Consider the following 15,126-nt stretch of genomic DNA (forward strand, 5'->3'; position numbering starts at 1 on the left):
AAACTGAAACTATGAACAATAAAAATGACTAAAATGTGACTAAAACTAATAAGCATTTTCATCTCAAGACTAAGACTAAATTTAAAATAGCTGCCAAAATTAATACTTTTCAAACCAGCTTTGATGGCATAATTTCAAAATGTTTATTAACCAGCAAGCAAGCAACTAAAAGTCGCCCTCTAATAAAAGATGTGTATTAGCATCACTGTGCAATCTGATTGTAGTGTTTGTTACATTTATCTGCTGAGGAAGGAAAGCTTTGTGCTTAAATATCAGTTGACACATAAGCAGGACCACAGACCGTATATGACGATAGACAACATGACAGCGCCGTGTAGCTTTTAAATCTTGATCAACCCCTGGTGTCTAACTGCAGTATAGGTCCTAAGGCCCACCCCTCCATGGTAGTGAATGGGGCATAGGCCAACCTAAAAACTCAAAGTACACACCAAATAAGTTTTTCCCAAAGACAATTTCTGTCACTGTAGGTAGTTCTAATCACCCTGATGTTCAATTTTTATACGTTTGGTTTTAGTAAGTTTTATACAAAATATGTAAAAGGGGGCTTTCCCACCATGAATGACAGCTGTGACAGCCAATCCATACGCTTGCATTCAATGGTGCTGCTAACGATTGGTTGGGCGGGTTTTTTGGTGGGAACTTCCCCACCGCAGATATCAGTGGCTCTCAATGACATGACCCTCGCAAGATGGCAACACCCATATCCTGGATATTTTTACCTCACTTCAGCATAGCGAATGGATGTATTATAGGGATGTCTGGATACAGCCATTTGGGTGGGACCTCATTCATTCCTATGAGAGCTGGTCATTGGCGCATGAAACAGAATAAGCTCTTTTTACAGGCTTAGACTTGTGTAAAATAGAGACAAAAATTGTCCTTTACATATATATTCACTTTAATCACTTTATATAAACTTTTGAGTTAGCTCATATAAACTTTTGTAAGAATCAGCCTGATTCTGACTTTTACTTTTATTTCTAACTGATGACTGTAGGTTGCAGTTGTATGGACAAAGTAGCAGACCGACTGAAACAATGTTGACCAGTTTACCTTATTGTAACCACTCGGCATTACTGTTATGAGATTAGGCAAAAGTAATAGTTTGGAAACTTTGCTATCCTTATATGAGGACATTACACTTTTTTTACTTGTCTATCACTGCACTATCAAATAGTGTCATTGCTGCAGTTAGTTAATCATAAAATTCTTGCTACATGTGTGAATTAGGAACAACTTCTACCCCATGAGAACGACCATGGCTTGCAGAGCTGGAAGACTGCTTTATCAAGCACTGGACCGAGTATTAGTTTAAACAAGGACATCACTCACTATACACAACAGTGGCTGACGTCTTTGACCACCATCATGACACATTTTATCTATATTGTGATAATATATTGCACATCAAATGATGTTAAAACTGCTCAGCTTTGTAAATCCAAAACCCCTGTATTGTACATATCTCAGTGTTTCCCATTATTAACCAAGACTATAGTGGGCCGCCATAGTCTATTTTGTCCCACCATAGTCTCAATGGAGCAGGACTGTTAATTGGGAGTGGTATTAAAATGTATACATTATTGGATTATTTATAGCGCAGTAGAAGCAGAGAGGACCAGCAGAACGTCAGGCGCAATAACAGTGAAACTAAACCGTTTGTTCTGCTGGGTCTAAAACTCTTTTTCCCTTAAGAAAAAATCTGCAAATATCTTCTCTCATTCATCAATCTGATCAGCTGTATCTGTATCTGTATCTGTATCTGTATCAAGAGATCAATTATCCACCTCATGGAGGTGTCTGGTGGCTCAGTGGATAGAGCAGGCACCCCATGTATAAAAGGCAATGTCCTTGCCACAACAGCTGTGGTTCAACCCTGGCTCACGGCCCTTTGCTGCATGTTGTCCCCTCTCTCTCCCCCTTTTACAATGTCACTCTGTCCTATCCAAAAAAAGGCCCAAAAAATAATCTTAAAAAAATATCCACCCCATGAGTGACATTCAGCTGTGAAGGAGATAAGAAGAACTTTGCCTACTGTACTGCATTCACGGACACACAAGAAACATCTGATATTGCTGTACCTTCACACCAAACACGAAACACACCAAACACGAAAAAATAAAAGCATTGCGAGTGGGCTGAATGAGTTTCTGTGTCTGGTATGATGACGTCTAACATTCACAATAAACACTGTCAGCAACTTGTTAGCAACTGCCTTTTTAAGATGCATAAAATCTTAAAACTTAAAAAAAAAGGAACTTTAGGGCTCATTACTTTACCACTTAATAGCTCTGTTCACTTGTTTCCAAACTTTCCTTCAGGTTCTTACTTGCTCTGTCACTGTACAGTCATGATGCTGACTGAAGCTCTGTGAGCAGTAATGTCGGGAGAATCTCAACTGACAGACTATTGCAACACAGCCTCATGCAAAATCCTGCAAAAATTTCATCTTGCGCAAACACACAAAATACTCATTTTTGTGTCCATTGCGTCGTGTCCTTCGCGTCCATCACGCCTATCACGCCACTCGGCTTGAATTTGCGTCTGTCCGCGTCTTTGCATTGACTTTAAATGTAAACACGCAATGCATTGCTCACACCACATACGGTGCGAACGCACATGGATAGAGTGAGACCATAGAATGGGAATCACAGCATCTGTGGAAAATATTGTACATGCTATATTATTTTTTAGAGTATTTTTCTCGATATATGTTTTTTTTATTATTTATGTTGTCAACTACTGCTGTATTTACCCTTCATTTGATATGGACCAACAACATTTGTGTTTATCTCATGTATCCTTGTAATAAATGGCAAAGCATGAAAGGCTTTTTGTGTTGACAATAACTGAAATGAAAGATTCCAACCTGTTGGAAAGACAAAGGAATCTCACTTGTAACATTGAGAATGGTTGAAATACTGCCCCCTATTCAGTTAGACTGGTTGCTGGTTATTAAACAACAAAACAACATTTAAAGTGTGAAATACTGTCCCCCATTCGGTAGGACTGGGTGGTTGGAAATTATAAATAGCTTCAAACAGGAGACGCAGAGGGATAACGAAAACGTCATAAGAAGACTGTGGATGACAAAGCAGCACCATATGACAAGTTGTAATGAGACTTGTTGGTTAGTCCCACATAATATGACATCAGTCGTTGTATGCTGATTGAAATAGATGCCTTCTATGTAAAGTTAACTGAGAACATTAAGCACTGTTACCTGGTAGGTTTCATGCAGTGTGCCCACCAGCAATGAGACCTCCTTCACCACAGCCAGGTCATGCTGCAGCTCCTCCAACTCTTGGTACAGTCTGGGAGCACCCAGAAATACTTTATCTGAAACAAAGGGAGTCGCAGTCAGCTTCAATATCATCCATACACCTTTATTTACTACGATATTAGCGATCATGTGTCAAAAAAATCTAATCTGATTTAATCTATTCAGAGATGGGATTGAACAGCATGGAACCCGCGGTAGCTGGGGAGAGCAAGAGTGAAACACTTTTACAAAGCTTGCGACAAATTTAAATTTTGGAAAACATTCATTCATTGTCCGTAACCACTTGTCCTTGCAAGGGTCGCTGGGGGGCTGGAGCCAATCCCAGCTGTCATCGAGCGGGTACACCCTGGATAGGTCGCCAGATTATCGAAGGGCTGACACATATAGACAGACAACCTTACACGCTTACAGTCACACCTAAGGGCAATTTAGAGTCACCAATCAACCTGACCTGCATGTCTTGAATGTGGAAGGAAGCCAGAGGCCCCTAAGAGAACCCATGCAATCACAGGCAGAACATGCAAACTCCGCACAGAAGGGCCCCCGCCCACAGACCAAACCCTATTCTAACCCGGGATCGAACCAGGGAACCACTTGCTGTGAGGCAACAGTGCTAACCACGACACCACCGCCCATTTTGGAAAACATTTTTACTTTTTATAAAATAAAATTACATAAGCAAAAAACTTTTACCAAGGACAAAACAAATTTACATTTTTGAAAATTGAAAAATTTACGAGATGTGAGACAAAATTTGAAACAAAAGTGTGAAATACTTAAACAAAACTGGAGACAAATTTACAAGTGGCAGAAAACTTTTACCAAGGAAAAAACAAATTTACAAAGGACAGAATTTAAGTGGAAAGGGAATGTACCAAATGATGGAAGTGACCCAGAATGGTTGAGTGAGCGGTCGTTTAGTTAGTTGCAGCGGAGTTTATGGTGAATGAATGATGTTTTGTCCATTGTGTGGAACCATGTAAACCAGGAAACACAGTTTTGCATTTTGTATGGACGGTCTCTGGAAGTTTTGAATGACACAAACAAGACAGAGGAAACTAATAAAATATTTAAATAAGGGCCAACAGGTGTTAACAATTAATGTGGCATGGCCACTGAAAAATGCCAACAAAGCAGGAAATACACATTTTTAATGTTTCACCGCACTATCTCATTCATGTGACAGTGTCTGTTGAAACATTATGACAGGAACCAATTGCTGGGCATCATGTTTTGGTCTCAACAACAATACATAAACATACCAGCTGATATGTTGGAGCTGTGGAGTCTAGCTGTGATGCCAGTGTCCCTGTTCTGCACACCGTCCTGTCCCACCTCCACCACCTGTGTCTGCAGCAGGGGGACACACCACTTCAGTGAGTACTTTGGACCAACAGGAACCAGGTTGCTGATGTCAGGGGGACCCCTGGTGGACAAATATATTTTCGGTATTCAGTACATGGCAGTTACACTGTGGAGGAGTACTATGTCTAAATCCAGCTGTCTAATTGGTCTGAAACACAAACACACACTAACTACCACTACCCATGACATCCCCTGAGTTTAGTGTAGCAGCCCAACAGAGTTGAAATCTGGTTGAGAACAAATTTACTGCACCAAGAGGGTTTTGGTAAAGAAACAGGAACGTGATTGGGCCCCACTCTGCCCCTATTGGATCAGGATCAAAGAGTGACAGGTAGAGAGAGAGGGGCTGCAAGGCAACTTGTGTGTGTTGTCCTCCATCTCCCTTGCAGCAGGAGAGATGTGCAAAACATGGATCGCCATGCACACTAGATGCAACAAGGGGGCAAAGCCCGCTCTGACACCTCTTAAATTATTGAAGTGCTGGTTATTGTGTTGTTTGTATATGTTTTGCATAGCTTCCAGTATATATGGGTATTTTAATTATTGTTATCTGTTTTAACTGTTGGTACTGTAAGCTGCTACAACACCAGAATTTCTCCATGGTTTATCTGGATTTTTGCCCTTTTCATGCATAATTCTGCAGACCTTTGAAATAAGTGGTGGGAGGAAACATGTCAGACCTTGTCAAAGCTTGTAATAAATGTTTTAATATTGAAAAAATATAATATACAACATTTCTGTAACATTAGAAATTCAGGTTTTTAATTAAGCTCAGGCCCAAAACTGCGTCCGTGGGATGGGCTCAGGTCAGGCTTGGACAGAAACTGTGCGGGTTTATTTAGGGCCTGGCCTGATTTTTTGGGCCCAATCAGTTCTCTAACACAGGGCTGGAGTTTAACTATCAGGAATCCAACACCAGAAGCATGTGGGATATATATATATATATATATATATGTGTGTGTGTGTGTGTGTGTGTGTGTGTGTGTGTGTGTATTTTTGATTTGACAATAAATAACCTTGATTTTTGAACAAGCAAACCAACTACATCATAAACAGGAGAGATTCTGGAGCTAAAACAGCAGCTTCAGGGGTTTGGAGGCACTTACTTCAGGATATTATTGACACAGATCAAAGCGTTGTTGAGAAGGAAGACCTTTCGCTGCTTTGACTTGAGAACTTGACCTTTATCACCATAAACAATTTCAGTCAGCAGTTCACAGTGAATCAGCTGCCTCTGTTCGGAGTTCAGCAGCTGGAAGCAAAAAGCAGGTAATTGATTAAAACAGAACCTTTCCTATACTCTCACTCACATATAGAAATTAGTAAATTAGCTCTACAGCCTGCAGGAATTAAAACTAGCAGGAATTTGCTAAATGGTAGTGTTGTTACAACAAAACTACAGTTCATACTTCATGAACTACAAACTGACAAAATGACAAGATAACATAAAGACAAAGGCTAGCTCACAAATGTAATTGCCTGTGTTTTGACTGGTTTGGATGTCAGAAGCTTTAAAGGGAATTGTTTCCATGGCTTTTGGTCCCCCACAGAGTATAAATGGGCCCTGATACACTAAGCCATCAGTGTTGGGCCTTCTCACAATGTCTGTGACTCATGGTTTAGAGGTGTGTCCATCACTGTTGATACTAGCCATCCATCATGTAAAGGCTACACAATAAGAGAAACAGAAGTGAGGAAAGCAAACAAACTACTAAAGGCAAGATGATGTGAAATAACAAACGTGTACTATGTATGTTTAGTTTAAAGTTTATAATGTCAAAGACCAATTTTCTGTCCTGTTCTCAAACCATAGCAAAATTAAGCCCTCTCTATGTCGCATGGAGGTCAGGTACTGTGCATGTGGAGTGGCAGACCGGGGTGGTGGTTCCCTTTTTCAAAAAAGGGAACTGGAGGGTGTGCTCCAATTATCGGGTATCACACAACTCAGCCTACTCAAGGGTGCTGGAAAGGAGGCTCTGACAGTTTGTCGAAGCTCAGATTCAGGAGGAACATTACAGATTCCGTCCTGGTCCAAAACAGTGGATTAGCTCTTTACCCTTGCAAGGCTGCTGGAGGGGGCGTGGGAGTTTGCTCATCCGGTCTACATGTCTTATGACTACATTCTTGGGGAGTCCTGTGGGGGGTACTATGGGAATACAGGGTGCCAGAGTTGCTTCTGCCAGCCATCTGGTCCTTGTATAACCAAAGTGAGAGCTGTGTCTGCATACTCGGCGTAAAGTCAAACATGTTCCCAGATGTTGTTGGCAGGGTTGTCCCTCGTCTCTGATCCTGTTTGGGATATTCACGGACAGTATCTCGAGGCACATCTGGCGGGAGGAAGGAGTCCGATTTAGGGACCTCAGAATTATATCTCTGCTTTTTGCAGATGATGTGCTTCTGTTGGCTTTATCACACAGTGACCTCCAGCATGCACTGGAACTGTGAAGCAGTCAGGATGAGAGTCAGCACCTCCAAATCTGAGGCCATTGGTTCTCTGCCATAAAACGGTGGATTGTCCCCTCTGAACATTGGCTCAACTTGCCCCAGGCCTTTCAGCTCAAATTACCCCATCCCAGCCACTTTAAAGAATTTGTGTCATGAAGCAGTTTAGAGGTGGCATCATGCAACAGTATAGTCTCATAGTGTAACTTACTGAAATACTGTTGTTATTCATAAAATGAATATATAAGTATCCACTGTTTTCTCCCTTTTATTACCCTGTAGTTACCCTGTATTTACAGAGTACTTACAGGGGTGCAGTCTGGATTATGTAGTATCAACTGTCCCCCCTTCTTAACCTATTGTTGCTCATTACTTACCCTGTAACTATATAGTATTTACCCTGTACATAGACAGCACTTACAGGGGTGTGGGCTGCATTATGGAGTATCAACTGTCCCCGCTTCCTTACTCTGTAGTTTTACAATATTTACCCACTACTTCCACATTTTCACAGGGGCACACGCTGGATAGAGTATCCACAGTTTTCTTTTCTTTCCCTGTACCTACATAGTACTTACATGGGTGCGGGCTGGATTATGGAGTGTCCACTGTATCCCTTCTTACCCTACACAGTATCTACTTTGTACTTACAAAAGACTTATCCTGAGGAGTATTCTTGAATCTCAAGAATCTTGGTGTGTTGTGTAACTGGCCTAGGGGTCATCAGAGTACTTAAAAATATTAGGACAAGTTTCTAGATTTGTAGAAGGGGGTTGAAAGAGAGTGACAGTCACAATAAGCAACTGGAGTCACAGGGTGCTTTTCACTTTAAAGTATATTAGAATGCAGGCACAAAACAAAAATCAAAGGGCCCCTCTTTAACCAAGAAAATAAACAAAAACATAGATGTTCTCTCTCAAACCAGTATTCTGCTATCAATAAAGCGATGGATACCCTATTAAAGGTGGATGTGAGTACTGTTATGGTTTGGGGGTTTCTGTTTTACTGTGGACTTTGATTTCGGGTTTCCTAATTTTCCCTGTCTCTCTGTGTGTCTCTGTGTCTTTTTTAAGGACCTAGGATCTAACTTTATTTTTCTTAGTTTTTTCCTTTTTTTCCTTCTTGTCCCAAGCTCCAACACATTCAAGGAGGTTTCCTACATCAATTAAATCATTGGGAGGATAATCTTTGACAGTTTTGCATCTGGATTATCTACTTTCTCTTCAGAAGAAACTAACATGTATTGACAGAGAGCCATGGCAAGGGGTGACTCCGACCAGCGGGAGCTGCAGTATGAACAGACCCTGTGTAACAAGAATCTGTTAAATCCTGTAAAATCAACAACAGGCACATCATGTCAGACCTGTTGGAAATATCTACAGGAAATCACTGTGCTACAGCCACACTTTAAGCAGGAAGAGGACCTCATGAGACACTCCCAATAACATCCAATGGTAAGATAGCTAGGTACAACAAATACTTTAAACCTGGATGACACAGTGTCTTTCCCGAAACTTGCTAGAATGGGAACCGAACAGACTGATATCACTGCTGCCTGACATACACTGCTCCACCTGCCTTCCCTGTGGATTTTCCTTCATCACCACCCCAACCTTCAACCTCAGCCCTGGACCTCATTATCACCCCAACCCTTGCCTCAGACCCCATCACGACCCCCACCCCAGCCCTGGATCCCCCACCTGTATCCTCACTCTCCTCTGATTCCTTGACATCCCTTCCCTCCCCTGTCTCACCTCTCAGGTTCAAAAGCCAGATGGAGGACTTGGTTAAATCTGGGTTTAAAATGATCTCACGCGCTCCCACTATGGCCAGATCTCAGGCACTACCATCACCCATACAACACCCACAAACACCCATTCAGTTTACCAGCCCCTAAAAGCCCCCCCAGGTACCCTGCCCCTCCCTCCTCAACCCCCCTGCAGAAGGCCACCTAGGCCTGTACCTAGACTACTGGCTTCTAAGGCCTTAAGCAGCACAAGGTCATCTGATATCACTGTGTGCAGCCACTAGGACACCCTGGGCCTCTGCTGTTCCAGAACTGTTCCTCATTATCTGTCATTTAGCAATCTGAGGCCCAGGGAGAGAATAAACACCCTGAGTACAATTGCTCCAGTCTCAAGGGCAAAGAATAGATAAGAAGGTGACAGTAAGATCCTTTAATCCTAAACATCTGATTCAAATTCCCTGTCAGCAGAGTATCTCAGGCCCTGCTCCAACAAACTTGAAACTAGCTGTACTTAACATCAGATCCTTGGGAAATAAATCACTTGTAATCAGTGATTTTCTAACCTCTTATATGCTTGATTTTATGTTTTTAACTGAGATTTAGTTGGACCACAGAAATGGAAATGCTGCTCTCATTGAATCCACCCTAACAAATTTTAGATTTGAGTTTGAAGCACGACAGAACAAAAAAAGGTGGTAGTGTCTGTGCCCTTTTCTGGGACAGATTTCTTTGTAGGAAGCTTGCATTTGGTGAGTTTTTATCTTTTGAATATATGTCATTTAAAATTAATGTGAAATTCTCTTCATGTATCTTAATACAGTTATTTACAGGCCACCACCAAAATACTCTCAGAATTTTCAGTGTAGTCATCACAGGTGATTTTAATATACACGTGGATAATGTCTGTGAGAGAAATGCCACACAACTTTCTGCAATACTTGAATCATTTGATCTTTGTCAGCATGTTACAGAGCCGAGCCACAATAGAGGACACACTAGTGAGGTCATCACTAAAGGTGTTAATATTTTAAATGTCACTGTGCTGGATATTGCGCTGTCAGACCATTTCTGTGTAATTTTTGATCTTTCAATAACTCCTAAAACTGTCCACGGATCAACAAATGTTGCAAAAAGATACTTCAGTTAGAATACCACAACACTTTTCATGGAAACCATCCAATTTGAAACTGACACAATTTCAAACCATGTTGATGATCTCTTGAACTCCTGCACTTCTGAAATTGCAAATGTAATTGACGCCATTGCTCCCGTTAAGGTGAAATTAATAAGTAAAAAGTAAAAGGCGCCATGGAATGGTCCATGAAAGGGAGTGCCAGAAAGCAGAACAAAAATGGCGTAAGTCAGAGCTTCACGTTCATTTTGAAATCTATAAAGAAAACATACACACTTATAATTTGACCTTGAGAAGTGCAAGGCAGTCATATTTTTCTAAAATCATCAACAGAAACAGTAACAGTTAACATGTGTTATTTGCTACAGAGTTAATGGACAGATTAACTAACCATCCTGTTCCAGAATCTCCAGAACTAGTTTCCATGTGTGCAGACATTTTTAATAGCAAGGTTTGCATCCATCCTGTCCGCCTTTCAGTTTCCCCTTCTTGAATTATGAACACAGTTTATGGATGTAATGGATGTATACACCATTGCAGGCAGGGCTACATTTATTATATTAAGATGCTTAGTGGTGCATGAAGCCCATAAAGTTTGACTTCCGTGTGTCCAATCACCCAGATCTCCTGCTCTGCTTCCACATTGCAGACGCACTGGAGACTTCTCCCAACCAAGTATCTAACTTTTGCTGTAGCGTATTTCATTATGCAGCTCCTTCTGAATGTTACTGATCAAACAGATCAAATTCTGATAGTGAAATTAGTCATTTCAAGGGGGTTGAGGTACTCACCAGAAGTTATAATATATATGGCTTGCTACTGCCTTCTTTGCCGCTTTGCTATTTCCTTTCATGCAAAGGGAGAATGTACATGCTAAAAGGCCGTTAGCTGTAGTCTTTGTGGTCTATTCAAGTGCAACTTTTTGGCTGAGACACAGGCACATGAGGTAACGTAAAGTCAGACTCCATTGCCACTACTTCTTTGTTGTAGGTTTATTGTGTCTAGATATAATGAATATCAGCCAGATCAATATGAAATATAATTTTGATATAAGCTGATGTTTGAGTATTGTGGTAACCTTCTCTCATCTATCCTGTAGATGACCAAATTTAATAGACTGTAATTGTCATTACATTTACTGGACAGTTTCATGCTTTCCTGATGATGCAACCTTTTACTTTGGGGACATTCCAGGTACTTTCTAACACCAAGATGACGATATGGTGAACAGTACAGAGAATAGTGGTCTTACATTTTAAGTATTATAGTACTATTATAATCTCATTTCATAAAATATTAGCCAATATTTTTCATGAATAGCTCATGTTAGCCAATAGTTATTAGTGCGTTATAATGCATCATCTGTCACCTTGTTGAAGTTGCGGTCCCCCATACTGTGTGCTAACTGCTGGATCTCAGCCTCCTGATCAGCTAGATGCTTCTGCTCTTTGAGTTTCTCCGCCAGAGTCTCAAGCTCAGTGAGAGCCAGCTGCAGGGGCAGCCGGTCAGCGTGGACTTTTGGAGTGTTCTTCAACATGTCCTGATACAATACAGAAACAACAAAAACAGCCGCAATATGGCGTGTTACCTCAGCTGAGGTGATGAACATGACAATACACAGAAGATGCAACCATGCAACAGAAAAGAAAGCAAACATTCCACTTGGCCGCACAGGTGATTGTCAGTAAGCACTCTGTGTCAACACAATTTCATTTTATGTTATGGAAACATTGGTGTTTTCCAACCTGTATCTTGTTTGTTGTTTTTGTATCCAAGTTACTAACTAAACCAAAAAATTTTGGAACTGGTCCAGTGAGAGAGACCTCTGCAGCCACAGCAGCAAAAAAGGCTGCAATGTATTCCATAGGGGCAATTGAGCACCATCTGTTTTTGCCACTGATAGATCATTACTACAAATGTCCAAAAAAATTATGGAAAGGAACCATAAGTAAAACATTTTTCCTCACCATTTTTTTGGTTTGATTGTTATTGTGAACAAGTCTAGCTCAGGAAGAAGTGACATTATACATATATATATATGTAGCAGCATAGAGGTGTTTATCTGCTGTCATTTGGCGCTGCTGGTAATGAGCGCAGCTGGTGGCCGTGATGAGGTGGGCTGGTATAAAAGCGGCACTCCTCCCACCAGTTCTTCCTTTTGCGCCTCTCTCTGTCATCACTGGCGCGTCACTTCCGTGCCGGAGGTCACTCGGCCGACAGGTATGGCTGCACGCTGCTTCATCTCGCAGGTTGTTTGTGTCTGTTTGTGTGCTTATGGCATTAGTGTTGTGTTGTAGGGCGATTGCCTGTGCGCTGCTCCGTGCCCCGTGTAGGTGCTGCTGCATTTGTTGGCCGTGGTACGTGTCCTCTCTCTCTCTGCGGTATGGTTGATGCTACTAAATTGGCTAATGCTAGTGTGGTCACAGGTAAATGCTGGTCGCTGCCCGGAGTCCTCTCTCTCCCTCCCTCCTCTCGTGTGTGTCTGTGTGTGTGCCGGCTGTGACCAAAAAGGTATGTGTGTCTCGTAGCGCGCACCGCATCATGTTCAGTCATTTAGCCATGCTAATAGTATTTTTCTTGGCTAGGTGTTAATGTAACCAGCTGATCGGGGCCGCTGCTGTTTTTTTTGTTTTGTTTTGTTTTCTTTGTCTCCGCTGCTGCTCGTCTCCACCGCCTCTGCTTGGCCCTGCTGCTGCTTGGCTTCCACTGCACGGCGTAAAGGCTTAATTGCTTGTTCAAACGTCCTGTGTGTGACGGCTGCTTGGCCGCACGCCACGGGCGTATTATGTTTTAATTTCTTATTATTTGTCATTACTACATATCTAACAAAATATACATGAATAATACAAAGTTTTGAGAAAAATGTTATATCATAATCGGGGGGGGGGGGTTGAACAGATAAGAAGTAATGTACAACCCGTTCGCACTTTAAAGGTTGAAGCAGACTGCTGCATGTTCATACTAGTATGATTTTCAAGCAACTACTAGGAAAAAAAACGACTTACTTTTGCCTTTTCTGCTGAACACAGTTATATTTCAACAAATCAAATCTGTTATATGATATTTTTCCAATTCCATTTTAAATTTTACTTGTACCTACCCTATTAAATTAAGTCCCACATAATCCTATTAAAAAAGTTGCTGTGACAACGGCAGTGCATGTAGATGTAACAGTCTATAGCTCCTCAAATCCTTGCTATGTCTTTTAACTATTTTTTGCTACATCTTTCTATTTTTTCGACTTCATAGCCTCTTCTTATGAAGCACAATTTTTGTACGATAGAGAAGCACTTAGCAACATTGGGAAAAGTTATATGGGGTTTGGACTGAATGCAGCAGACCGCAAGTGGATCCCCACAAAAGGCATGCGCAGAGGGGGGAACAAAACCAAAAAATGCTGAACGAAGAGAAGGAGGAGAGCCAGCATCAGGGCAATGCTGACCTGACTTGGACCAAGAGCTGTTCCTCTACCAAGCCTTCTTCTGGCTAATGTCCAGTCACAGGAGAAAAAAGTGGATGAGATGCTCACTCAGCAACGGGAAATCAGAGACTACTCTGCGCACATCCCAAATCAAGCTATTGCACTTTAATGGGGGCCATAAGGACACAAGAATCTGATGCAAATTCAAAAAATGCACTGCAGGAATTGAATGATGCCACCAGCAGCAACATGCCCAAGCAACCACATGGAATCTCCAGAGTAGCTGCTGCTTTTAATCAACTTGTCCTTCAACTCCAAAGATGTAGCAGGATCAAGGACAAATGTAATTTTGTGTTTTAAACCTTCTAAGTTTCAATGAAAATTAAATCAGATCCTACATTTGTAAATATGTTAAACTCACCGTAACAAATTTAAGTGGACTCAACTTTTGTAATTAAGTAACAATAACAACATAATTACATTTAATAGGCTCTGCAAAATTGTTTTCTTGCTAACTGACAGCATTTTAATAAGGTGGAAATTCTTTCCATGATTTCATAACGTTCACCCAACAAATTATTTCTTTTGAGTGCACGTTGGAGTCTCCACATCCAGGGGTGTGTGGACTCATGCACTCCGTTTGTGGGCCCTGGCTATCCTCTTTCCTTCAGCCTGCCCTTTCTGACCTAGGCTATGCTCTGCTCCTCTGCCAGAGCACCATAGTGAGAGTGGGATGTTGGCGGGGTTGGCGCCCACGGCCTTCTGTCAGCTTTCCTCTCGTGTCCACACAACCCTAAAAGCTGTGGACTTTTGTCTGTATTTTCAGGGATTTCGTAGCACAGCCTGGTGTTACCAAAAGTTTTTCAGAGATCATGGCTGCATATTTAGCTTTTTTTTGACAATGTGAATAGGTCAGCAAGATTTAAGATCGACATTTCTCTTTACACAAGACTTGGTTACACACACACTAACAAACAGACAAGATCAGCAAAAGTTAAAGAAAAAACATTGGATTTCTCTGTAGGGATCCTTTCCATAATGTTGTCAAACACTTAAAATAACAATTTGATCCTCTCAGTGGCAAAAAACAAGCACTTTTAGTGGACTTAATCTGACAGTGCACAATTGCCTTTAGAGATCACATTGCAGCCTGTTTTGCAGCTGCAACCTCTCACAACACTGGACCATTTTCAAAAATTGCTGTTCTAATCAGTCACCTAGACACAAAACATGGGAAAATGGGCCCAGATTAAAAAAATATTTTTGTCCTGTTGATGTTTGGCTGGTTTAATTAAGGACCTACATGATGTGGAAATACAGTAATTACAAGGGGTTAAGTTGTGGATATATGTCATTTTTACAGTGAAGAATGGTTACATTTCAAACTGATCCTAATGGTCAATATTACAGGTAGGTTATCAAAAACCACTGTTTCACATGCTATTTATTAGGATGACCATTAAACTTCACATAAAAAACAGCGAGGGACATGCTAATATGTGATTTGTGTCAGTCACTCACCTGCAACAGCAGAATGAACTGTGGAAAGCGTTGGATAGGCTTGACCATCAGGCCGTACAGAGTGATCCTGTCTGGACTGGACGCCTGCTTCTTCTAAGAGATGTATTGATATAAAATTTTCATCATCATGATTATCATGACCAAAATTATCACAATAATCGATATTATCACAATATTGTAGAAATGTGTTGGAA

At 41.2% G+C, this 15,126-nt stretch overlaps 1 protein-coding gene across 1 annotated transcript in view; it reads right to left on the minus strand.

The window, feature by feature from the left end:
* Positions 1–15,126, minus strand: part of LOC121947536 (rho guanine nucleotide exchange factor 10-like protein) — a 131,046-nt gene that overhangs the window by 66,714 nt on the left and 49,206 nt on the right. The window contains exons 12-16 of the mRNA XM_088081500.1: positions 14,933–15,025; positions 11,360–11,530; positions 5,776–5,921; positions 4,567–4,730; positions 3,245–3,360 (exon numbers count right to left, since the gene is read on the minus strand). Of these exons, the coding sequence (XP_087937626.1) occupies positions 3,245–3,360; positions 4,567–4,730; positions 5,776–5,921; positions 11,360–11,530; positions 14,933–15,025 (690 nt within the window). The remainder of the gene's footprint in view (positions 1–3,244; positions 3,361–4,566; positions 4,731–5,775; positions 5,922–11,359; positions 11,531–14,932; positions 15,026–15,126) is intronic.

The sequence above is a fragment of the Plectropomus leopardus genome, chromosome 9 (genome assembly GCF_026936395.1).
Source record: "Plectropomus leopardus strain MGB_pleo_1.0 chromosome 9, ASM2693639v1, whole genome shotgun sequence".
Classification (NCBI taxonomy): domain Eukaryota; kingdom Metazoa; phylum Chordata; class Actinopteri; order Perciformes; family Serranidae; genus Plectropomus; species Plectropomus leopardus.